The 10,398-nt window shown below is 43.1% G+C and overlaps 2 protein-coding genes across 2 annotated transcripts in view; both read left to right on the forward strand.

The window, feature by feature from the left end:
* dis3l2 (DIS3 like 3'-5' exoribonuclease 2) overlaps window positions 1-4,626 on the forward strand; it is a 29,709-nt gene extending 25,083 nt beyond the window's left edge. The window contains exons 19-22 of the mRNA XM_072687059.1: window positions 74-204; window positions 399-503; window positions 845-943; window positions 1,179-4,626. Of these exons, the coding sequence (XP_072543160.1) occupies window positions 74-204; window positions 399-503; window positions 845-943; window positions 1,179-1,280 (437 nt within the window). The 3' untranslated portion in view covers window positions 1,281-4,626. The remainder of the gene's footprint in view (window positions 1-73; window positions 205-398; window positions 504-844; window positions 944-1,178) is intronic.
* Window positions 4,627-8,817: 4,191 nt separating this feature from the next.
* Window positions 8,818-10,398, forward strand: part of acap2a (ArfGAP with coiled-coil, ankyrin repeat and PH domains 2a) — a 44,497-nt gene continuing 42,916 nt past the window's right edge. Inside the window, 1 exon segment of the mRNA XM_072687112.1 lies at window positions 8,818-8,943. Within this exon segment, the coding sequence (XP_072543213.1) occupies window positions 8,891-8,943 (53 nt within the window). The 5' untranslated portion in view covers window positions 8,818-8,890.

The following is a 10,398-nucleotide window of genomic DNA, read 5'->3' on the forward strand; positions in this document are numbered from 1 at the left end:
GTGTGTGTGTGTGTGTGTGTGTGTGTGTGTGTGTGTGTGTGTGTGTGTGTGTGTGTGTGTGTGTGTGTTACAGAGTGCGGTCCCCGTCTGCATCTGTCTGATGAGGAGGTGCAGAAACAGTCGTCTCACTGTAACGATAAGAAGACGGCGTCTAAGCGGGTTCAGGAGATGAGCGCCGAGCTTTTCTTCAGCGTCTTCGTCAGGGTAAACATCCCCCCCCCCATCTAGAACCCCTCTATCACATGATGCCACCAACTGTCCCTGTCAGGTGACATATAAATATAAAAAGTACCTGCCACTGATAAAATTATACAAACAGGACGTGCGTGTGTGTGCGTGTGTGTGTGTGTGCGTGTGTGTGTGTGTGCGTGTGTGTGCGCGCGTGTGTGTGTGTTCAGGAGTGTGGTCCTCTGGACTCTGAGGCGATGGTGATGGGGATGCTGGATAAATCGTTTGACGTGTTGGTGCTTCGTTACGGAGTTCAGAAGAGAATCTACTGTAACGTGAGTTATTTACATTATTACCCTCAGCTTTATACTAAATCTCTGTGGAGCTTTTCAGAGGCAGCATTTACTGAATATAAAGAAAAGCTACTGTTACACAAACAGGATTTTTACATCTGAATATAAAGTATGTATTTGATCCTCAAACTACAGATGATGGAAAAGCAGTGACCAGGTTTGTTTAATGCTTTTCTCAAAGAACCGCTTTAGGTGATGCCTAAAAGGTGATTTCCTGGGTGCAGAAATGTTAAAATTAACTAAAGCAAGTATTAAATACAGGGTTAATATCAATATTATTATTTATTGCACATAATTAGTCTGTGTCTGTGTGTGTTTTTCAGGCTGTAGATGGCCTCCAGTCTTTCACTTTCCGGAAGGTGGGTAAAAGACCGGAGATGACCCTGACCTGGACGTCTGGCGAGCAGGGCACTGTCACACAGGTACAGGAACACCTTTACTGGAGCGCACACACACACACACACACACACACACACACACACACACACACTGCATGACCCTAATGTACAGATGATGCTGTTGGGAAACTTGGCTGAATCCGAGGAAATCTTTTGGAAGCTGAGTGGTTGGGGATGCTGGGCCAGATCAGTGGGGATCTGTTGGGAAACTGGGCCAGATCCGTGGGAATCTGATGATGGACGTTCTTCTCTCCTGTAGGAAATCTCCCTGTTCTCCCTTCTCCACGTGCAGCTGAGGAGTGATGGAGTCCCACTCAAATACAGCGCAGTGCTGAAGAGACCTGACCAGCAGGAGCCATAACACACACACACTCTCTCTCTCTCTCTCTCTCTCTCTCTCTCACACACACACACACACAAACACACACACACACTCTCACACACACACTAGTAGTCTAATAGGCGTGTAGGTAAACCACTAGGTCTCTGAATGATTAGCTTTAGCTGCTCTGTTTAGTCTCAGATTCAGCAATGAACTGCTTTTCTTTTTAATTAAATGTGTTTTAGAGGTTTTTATCTTTAGACGTGTAAGTGCCCGGTCTGAGGACAGGTGGCGCTGTCGCTGCTGCTGCCAAGCTGTTTCTCTTCACCGTGGGAGTCATTCTTTAATAGGGTTAGCATTAATCAAGCACAACAAGCTTGAGACATGGCAAATTCCACTGCAGTGAATTTGCCATCACTGCAGACCCCTGCTTGATGCTGCGGGAGCGTTTCATTAAACTGGGTCAGAAAAGCTCGAATTGTCCAATAGTTGAAGAGAGGAGGAGTGGCCAACTGTAATATTCCCAGCTTTACTGAATGAATGCTGCTGATGGAATGACCCTCCTGACCCGTTTCCCAGCCCTGTAGGTCCTATTGTCCACTCCCCGCCCTGAGGCATGTGCAGCGGAGCCGCTGGTCCCCCTCACTTTCCTCCTTCTTCTTCATCTTCTCTTTCTTTTATGAAGCCAAAAAAAAGTCACTTTAGGAGGGGGAACCCCTGCGCCCGGCGTCATGGCTGCCTGTACTGAGCAATTCCCTGAGCTGGATCTTTAGCTGAAACGGTAAGAACCAGGCTCCGCCCACAGATGTCTGTAGCTACTGTTGAGAGGTTGGACAGGCTCGACAGACTGCTGGTAAAAGTCCCATTCAACCCATTAGCCATCATTTGAATTTATTGTAGTGTGTTAGATACTGAATCATTTAATATTGGACACTGGATAGTTTGTAGTAGATACTGAGTCATTGGGATTAGATACTGAACCATGTGTTAGATACTGAGTCATTTAATATTAGACACTGAATCATTTGTGCTAGATACTGAGTAATTTGTGATGGTCATTCAGCATTAGACACTGATTCATTCAGCGTTAGATATAGAGTCATTCGACGTTAGATACGGAGTCAAAGGTATTAGATGCTGAATCGTTTAATGTTAGACACTGAATCATTTGTCTTAGATACTTGTATTGGTTACAGAGTCATTCAGCATTAGATACTGAGTCATTTATAGTTGATGCAGAATGGTGTCGCTCATATTGGATACTGAATTATTGGTATTAGCCACCAAATCATTCATATTAGACACTGAGTCAGTTGCATTAGGTACCAACTAATTCATATTAGATACCAAATCATTTGTAGTTGGAATCAATCATATTAGATACTGAACCATTTTGTTGGCTACAAAAATACTGAATCATTTATATTAGCTCCCAAATCATTTAGATTAGATACTATGGGCTTCAAATCCATTTCATATTAGATATGGATTCATTTGTATTAGCTACCAAATCATTGTTATTAAATACTGAATCATTTGAAGTAGATTCTGAATCACTTGTTTTAGCTACTGAACCTGTGGAGTATATATTTGTACCGTGCTGACGCTAGCGTGATTACGTGGCAGACTCTGCCTGATGGGAGCTGAATGTAGGTCCTGTTCCCCCTGATCTGTTTACAGCTGTACTGGGAGTTTCAGCAGCGTTCTGCAGAGTCTTTCACCAGTAGCTCTGGGCTGTGTTTGTGGGCGGAGCCTGGTTCGTCCGGTTCCGGTCCGCTCCGGTGCAGGCGCCGTGTTCTTCTCGCCGACGTCACACTGAACTGGCTTTTGGTCAACTTCAGAAGTTGGTTAGGTTCTCCCAATGGGAGCGCTGTTTTACCGTGGACCTCCGGCTCTCCTGAGAGCGTGTGTGTGTGTCTGTGTGTGTGTGTGTGTGTGTGTGTGTGTGTGTGTGTGTGTTACTTTAGTTGAGTTTGTGAGGCGCAGGATTTCAGCTTTGTGCTGGACTTCTTTTATTTTAGTGCCTTTTATTGAGTTTTAATTAGAAGAGGGGCTTTAATGAAGCCTGGGCCAGTCTGAGGGCCGCGTGTGGCTGCTCTGAGGGCCGCGTGTGGCTGCTCTACAGTTCCCAGTACACAGATGTTGGTAAACGCTGTTTATGCAAAAGTTTGGACACCCCCCGACTTGCTCTACAGAGACTCACTGCCTGATTAACCCACAGATTACAGTCTGAACTGTGTGTGTGTGTGTGTGTGTGTGTGTGTGTGTGTGTGTGTGTGTGTGTGTGTGTGTGCAGAAGTAATGACCCGCTGCTTTGTGTTGTATTGTTTCCCACTCTGTTAAATTCAGTCAATGAGTATAGAAGTGGTTTAGATTTCAGATTTATGTTTGTTTACTGCAGAAAATTTGTTTACTACCCTAAAAAAGTCAAGCCAGTCTGAACAGGGGGGCACACACTTTTGCACAAGCTGCCATCTCTTTATTTTGTATAGTTTGATGATATTTGTTCTTTAATGGTGAGAATGTTTTTAGTTTATTTTAATTGGTGGTTATAAAAACGCCTCTTTATTGATTTCGAAGTCTGATTTGATTTGAAGTCTGCTCAGATTATATTGATTATTATGTAAAATGCGAAAGTTGTTGCCGTAGTGACAGCGCACAACCATGGAGCTGCAGTGTCCGGGTAATAGAGTGAGGGTGGATGGTTGCCCGGCTGTTTCTCACATCAGTTTTATATTCAGTATTGATGATTTTATCAGTAAATAATTTTCATTTCTTTATGCCTTCATAGAGACACAGGACTCTCACACTCTCTCTCTCACACACACACACACACACACACACACACACACACACTATTTTCATGTCTGGTGTGTGTCTGTGTGTGTCTGTGTGTGTCCTGTAGCAGTCTGCTGGCTTCAGCAGTAAGGATTAGTGTATAGCTCCACTGTTGTAAGCCGTTTCTGACATTTTTTAGATCATCAATAATTTCCTTCACTGTTTTATTATTTTATATTTTTTTATTTAAATGAGCCAATAATTCTGCACATGAATATTTCCACCATTAAGTGGCGGTATCATTTCTAATTGATACATTATTGATGTGATTTCTGTGTTGAAGTTTGTTACTGTTTGACTTTTCTGGGTGTGTTTATTCTTCGAGCGAATGAATCAGTGATGCTGCTGTTTAATTTGGCTTGTTTCTGTAATGTGTGTGTGTGTGTGTGTGTGTGTGTGTGTGTGTGTGTGTGTGTGTGTGTGATGCTCATGTTGTGTTGTGCACATAAACACTGTGGTGGAAAATTACAGTTAAGCCACCCAGATTTAGCCAAATTAACATGTGTGATCAGAACTGGACAACCATTAAAGCCCAACAGAACCTGAACCGACCCGTGTGTGTGTTCATCATTAACCCGTGACTAAAGAGCCTGTGTGTGAGACTGGGACCGGGGCGGCAGAGTTCTGAACATGAGTAAAATGAACCCTTAACATGGAAATGAAGGCCACGACAGGATCAGACTTCCTTTGATCAGTGATTCCTTTGAACTGTTCTTCTTCTGTGATGATTGAGTGACATCACATCTTTTATTTATTTATTTATTTATTTTTGCTGAAACTCCCGATATTAATCAGGATCGACATGATCGCAGACTAGTGACCGATTTTTTTAAAAACTAAAAAAAAATAAACACTCCTCCATAATCATATAAACATGCCCATAATCATATAAACATGCCCCATAATCATATAAACACTCCCCCATAATCATATAAACACTCTCCCGTATTTATATAAACACTCCCCATAATCATATAAACACTCCCGTATTTATATAAACACTCTCCCATATTCATATAAACACTCCCATAATCATATAAACACTCCCATAATCATATAAACACTCTCCCGTATTTATATAAACACTCCCCCATAATCATATAAACACTTCCCCGTATTCATATAAACACTCCCCCCATATTCATATAAACACTCCCCCATATTCATATAAACACTCCCCCATAATCATATAAACACTCCCCCGTATTCATATAAACACTCCCCCCATATTCATATAAACACTCCCCCCATAATCATATAAACACTCTCCCGTATTCATACAAACACTCTCCCGTATTCATACAAACACTCTCCCGTATTCATACAAACACTCTCCCGTATTCATACAAACACTCCCCCCGTATTCATACAAACACTCTCCCGTATTCATATAAACACTCCCATAATCATATAAACACTCTCCCGTATTTATATAAACACTCCCCCATAATCATATAAACACTCCCCCGTATTCATATAAACACTCCCCCATAATCATATAAACACTCCCCCCGTATTCATATAAACACTCCCGTATTCATATAAACACTCTCCCGTATTCATATAAACACTCCCATAATCATATAAACACTCTCCCGTATTTATATAAACACTCCCCCATAATCATATAAACACTCCCCCGTATTCATATAAACACTCCCCCCGTATTCATATAAACACTCCCGTATTCATATAAACACTCCCCCGTATTCATATAAACACTCCCCCCGTATTCATACAAACACTCCCCCCATATTCATATAAACACTCTCCCGTATTCATATAAACACTCCCCCCGTATTCATATAAACGCTCCCCCATATTCATATAAACACTCCCCCACAATCATATAAACAAGCCCATATTCATATAAACACTCCCCCCATATTCATATAAACACTCCCCCACAATCATATAAACAAGCCCATATTCATATAAACACTCCCCCCATATTCATATAAACACTCTCCCGTATTCATATAAACACTCCCCCCATATTCATATAAACAAGCCCATATTCATATAAACACTCCCCCACAATCATATAAACACTCCCCCCATATTCATATAAACACTCCCCCATATTCATATAAACACTCCCCCACAATCATATAAACATGCCCCCGTATTCATATAAACACTCCCCCACATTCATATAAACACTCCCCCACAATCATATAAACACTCCCCCACAATCACATAAACACTCCCCCACAATCATATAAACACGCCCCCGTATTCATATAAACACTCCCCCATATTCATATAAACACTCCCCCATATTCATATAAACACTCCCCCACAATCATATAAACACGCCCCCGTATTCATATAAACACTCCCCCACATTCATATAAACACTCCCCCACAATCATATAAACACTCCCCCACAATCACATAAACACTCCCCCACAATCATATAAACACGCCCCCGTATTCATATAAACACTCCCCCACAATCATATAAACACGCCCCCGTATTCATATAAACACTCCCCCACAATCATATAAACACTCCCCCACAATCACATAAACACTCCCCCACAATCATATAAACACGCCCCCGTATTCATATAAACACTCCCCCACAATCATATAAACACGCCCCCGTATTCCTTATAAACACTCCCCCACAATCATATAAACACTCCCCCATATTCATATAAACACTCCCCCACAATCACATAAACACTCCCCCCATATTCATATAAACACTCCCCCCATATTCATATAAACACTCCCCCATATTCATATAAACACGCCCATATTCGTATAAACAGCTGTACGGAACCGGTTACTGACGAGGTTCTGGAAGAAGACCCTCATCTGAGAGGAAACGGGTCTGGATGGTCAGGAACAACCCAGGAACCACCGAGGCTCAGGTCTACCATGAGCTGGAAGCTGCTGGAGCACCAGTGTCTCAGTCTACCGTCCAGCAAGTTTTACACCGCCGTGGACTGAGAGGCTCCGCCCACAAACTGTGGAGTCCACAGCTGAACCCCGTGGACACAGAGGAGGTTTACTGGTCAGATGGGAGAAAGACACCTGGAGGAGTAAAGGTGAGGCGTTAAGCATGGTGGTGGGAGCATCCAGCTGTGGGCTGTTCTGCTGCCAGTGGAACTGCTACACTGCACAAAGTGGGCAGAGTAATGAGGGAGCATTAAGCTTCTGAAATGACCGTCCTGAAGTCCTGACCTCAACCCTGTCAGAAATATGTGGACGGTGATTAAACTGTGGAGAGTCAGGATTTAATTAGGAATGGAAATAATAATAATAATAATAATAATAATAATAATAATAATAATAATAAAATAAAATAAAAAAGGAAGTTTTCATTCTTAATAATAAAATGAAAAGTAATGATAAAATAAAAGTGAGTTGAATTTTAATAAAATAAAGCAATAAACAACTCAAAATAAAAGGATTTCAAAAAGTAAAAGCTAATATTGTCTAATAGGCAAGAACAAAGTTAATCCTTAAAATGATCAATATTTATGATTATTGAGAATGAATGCATTTTATGTTACAATTATTTAAGTCATAACATTAGTCAGTTCTTGCTGTAACATCATTTTATGCTAATTACATTTCTTCTAAAAATAAGTGCACATGAATAAAACAATTAATAAATAGACATTTTAATAATATAATTATGTATTATAATATAATCAACAATTATAATTATTATAATCTTAATATCAGTTAATGTTGTAACACCTTTGTGACACCTTGTAACTGAATGTATGCTGTTCAAAAAAATAAAGGGAACACTCAAATAACACATCCTAGATCTGAATGAATGAAATATCACTGAATACTTTGTTCTGTTCAAAGCTGAATGTACTGACAACAAAATCACACAAAAACCATCAATGGAAATCAAATCTATTAACCAATAGAGGCCTGGATTTGGAGTCACACACAAAATTAAAGAGGAAAACACACTACAGGCTGATCCACCTTTGATCTAATGTCCCTAAAACAAGTCAGAATGAGGCTCAGTATTGTGTGTGGCCTCCACGAGCCTGTATGACCTCCCTACAACATACCATCCTCATGGAGTCGGTTTCTAACCGTTTGTGCAGACACATGCACATCTGTGGCCTGCTGGAGGTCATTTTGCAGGGCTCTGGCAGTGCTCCTCCTGTTCCTCCTTGCACAAAGGCGGAGGTAGCGGTCCTGCTGCTGGGTTGTTGCCCTCTTACGGCCTCCTCCACGTCTCCTGGTGTACTGGCCTGTCTCCTGGTAGCACCTCCAGCCTCCACATTGATGTGCCATCCTGGATGAGCTGCACTACCTGAGCCACTTGTGGGTCTCATGCCACCACGAGTGTGAAAGCACCACCAACATTCAAAAGTGATCAAAACATCAGCCAGAAAGCAGAGGTACTGAGAAGGGGTCTGTGGTCCCCACCTGCAGAACCACTCCTTTATTGAGTGAGTTTTGCTAATTGCCAGTAATTTCCACCTGTTGTCTATTCCATTTGTACAACAGCATGTGAAACTGATTGTCCATCAGTGCTGCTTCCTAAGTGTTGTTTAAGTGTATTTCCACACTAACGTCATCATAACGTCACATAATGATGAATTATAATGCTGCTGTGAGCGTGTTTCTCCACCAGATGTCGCCCTTCCTACCGAGAGCGGCGCGCCCTCTGGCGGCGGAACGAGGCGTGAACTGCACACACACACACACACACACACACACACACACACACCCCGGCTCCGGAGGCAGCAGCATCCTCATCACCAGCGGTGTGTGTGTGTGTGTGTGTGTGTGTGTATCCCGGTGGAGTGAGCGTGTGTACCGAGATGAAGGTGACGGTGGATTTTGAGGACTGTCTGAAGGACTCGCCCCGGTTCCGGTAGGTCCAGCGTTAGTGTCCGGGGTAGGAGCGGGCTGGTGCTGCGGGCTGGCGGACAGCAGGCCGGGGGAGCAGAGGGGGAGCAGAGGGGGAGCAGTGATGTCGGTGTTTAAGGCCGTGTCGGGTTCTGGGCTCGCCTTTGTGCGGCTGTGCCCCGCAGTCCGGGCCGGAACCAGCGCGTGCTTGATGGAGCAGCCTGCTTTTGTTGTCCTGCTCCAGCTGCAGCGAGCTGCTCCCTCAGCACCTAACCCCCCACACACGCTCCTCTCCCCGGCTGATCTCCTGCAGACACACCGCCGAGCCCCCCATTACCCTGCAGAGCCCCCCATCCTGCAGCGCGCGCGGCTCACACAGGGCTCAGTGGGGGTGCAGGGGGGTGCAGAGCGGTAGGGGTCAAACCCGGGCCTTATTCAGGTGGTGTGTGTGTGTGTGTGTGTGTGTGTGTGTGTGTGTGTGTGTGTGTTCTGCTGGTGTAATTACACACCACACTAATGCCTATATGAGAGAGTCCACCTTACTTAGCTACATTACCTGGCCATTATATCAGAAACACCCCGGGCTGTATAACAGGGCAGTGAGGGTGAGGGAGTTCTGGGCCCGATCACCCGAATTCAGGTGGTGGAGTGTTGTGTTTATTCTGCAGTAATACAAGTGTTTACGTTATTTTGTCCACTCATATTGAAGTTAGATTAGATGGCCACAATATCAGAAACACCTACCAGTGCTTTATTTTGTGTGTGTTGGATGTGCTCCACCTTCTGACCGTGATTCTGTGCGTCAGTGTAATAATATTTATATGCAGTGTTCACTTTATTTTGGCCACCTGCATTGAAATTACAGTAGTTTGGCCATTATATCAGAAACACCTACCAGTGCTTAAACCCGTTAACAGAGCAGAGAGGGTGAGTTCTGGGCCTGATCACCCTAATTAAGGTGATGGAGTGTGTGTTCATGGTGTAATAATACAGTATGTTAACACCTATATATGACTGTTCGCTTTATTTTGGCCACTTATGTTGTAGTTAAAATAAATGGCCATTATATCAGAAACACCTACCAGTGCTTAAAGCCTGTAACAGTAGAGTGAGGGTGGGTTCTGGGTCCGATCACCCTCTAAGAGTGATTAGACATCCGGTTCTGGTGTAACACATTGTAATACATTATATTAAGACCTATATATGAGTGTTCGCTTTATTTTGGCCACTTCTGGCCTTAGCTATATTAGCTGGCCATTTTATCAGAAACACCTCCCAGCTCCAAGCTTTTATGGTGTGCTCTAGGGGTCAGATCCGGGCCCTTCTGAGGTGTGTTTGTGTTTGCGTGTACTGACAGTGATTAGATATCATTTTGTGGAGTGTTTACTTTATTTTGGCCACTTAATTCACTTATTAATTCACTTATTGTAGTTAGATTAGATGGCCATTATATCAGAAACACTAGTAGAGTGGAGGTGCA

This window comes from Salminus brasiliensis, chromosome 9, assembly GCF_030463535.1.
Source record: "Salminus brasiliensis chromosome 9, fSalBra1.hap2, whole genome shotgun sequence".
NCBI lineage: Eukaryota > Metazoa > Chordata > Actinopteri > Characiformes > Bryconidae > Salminus > Salminus brasiliensis.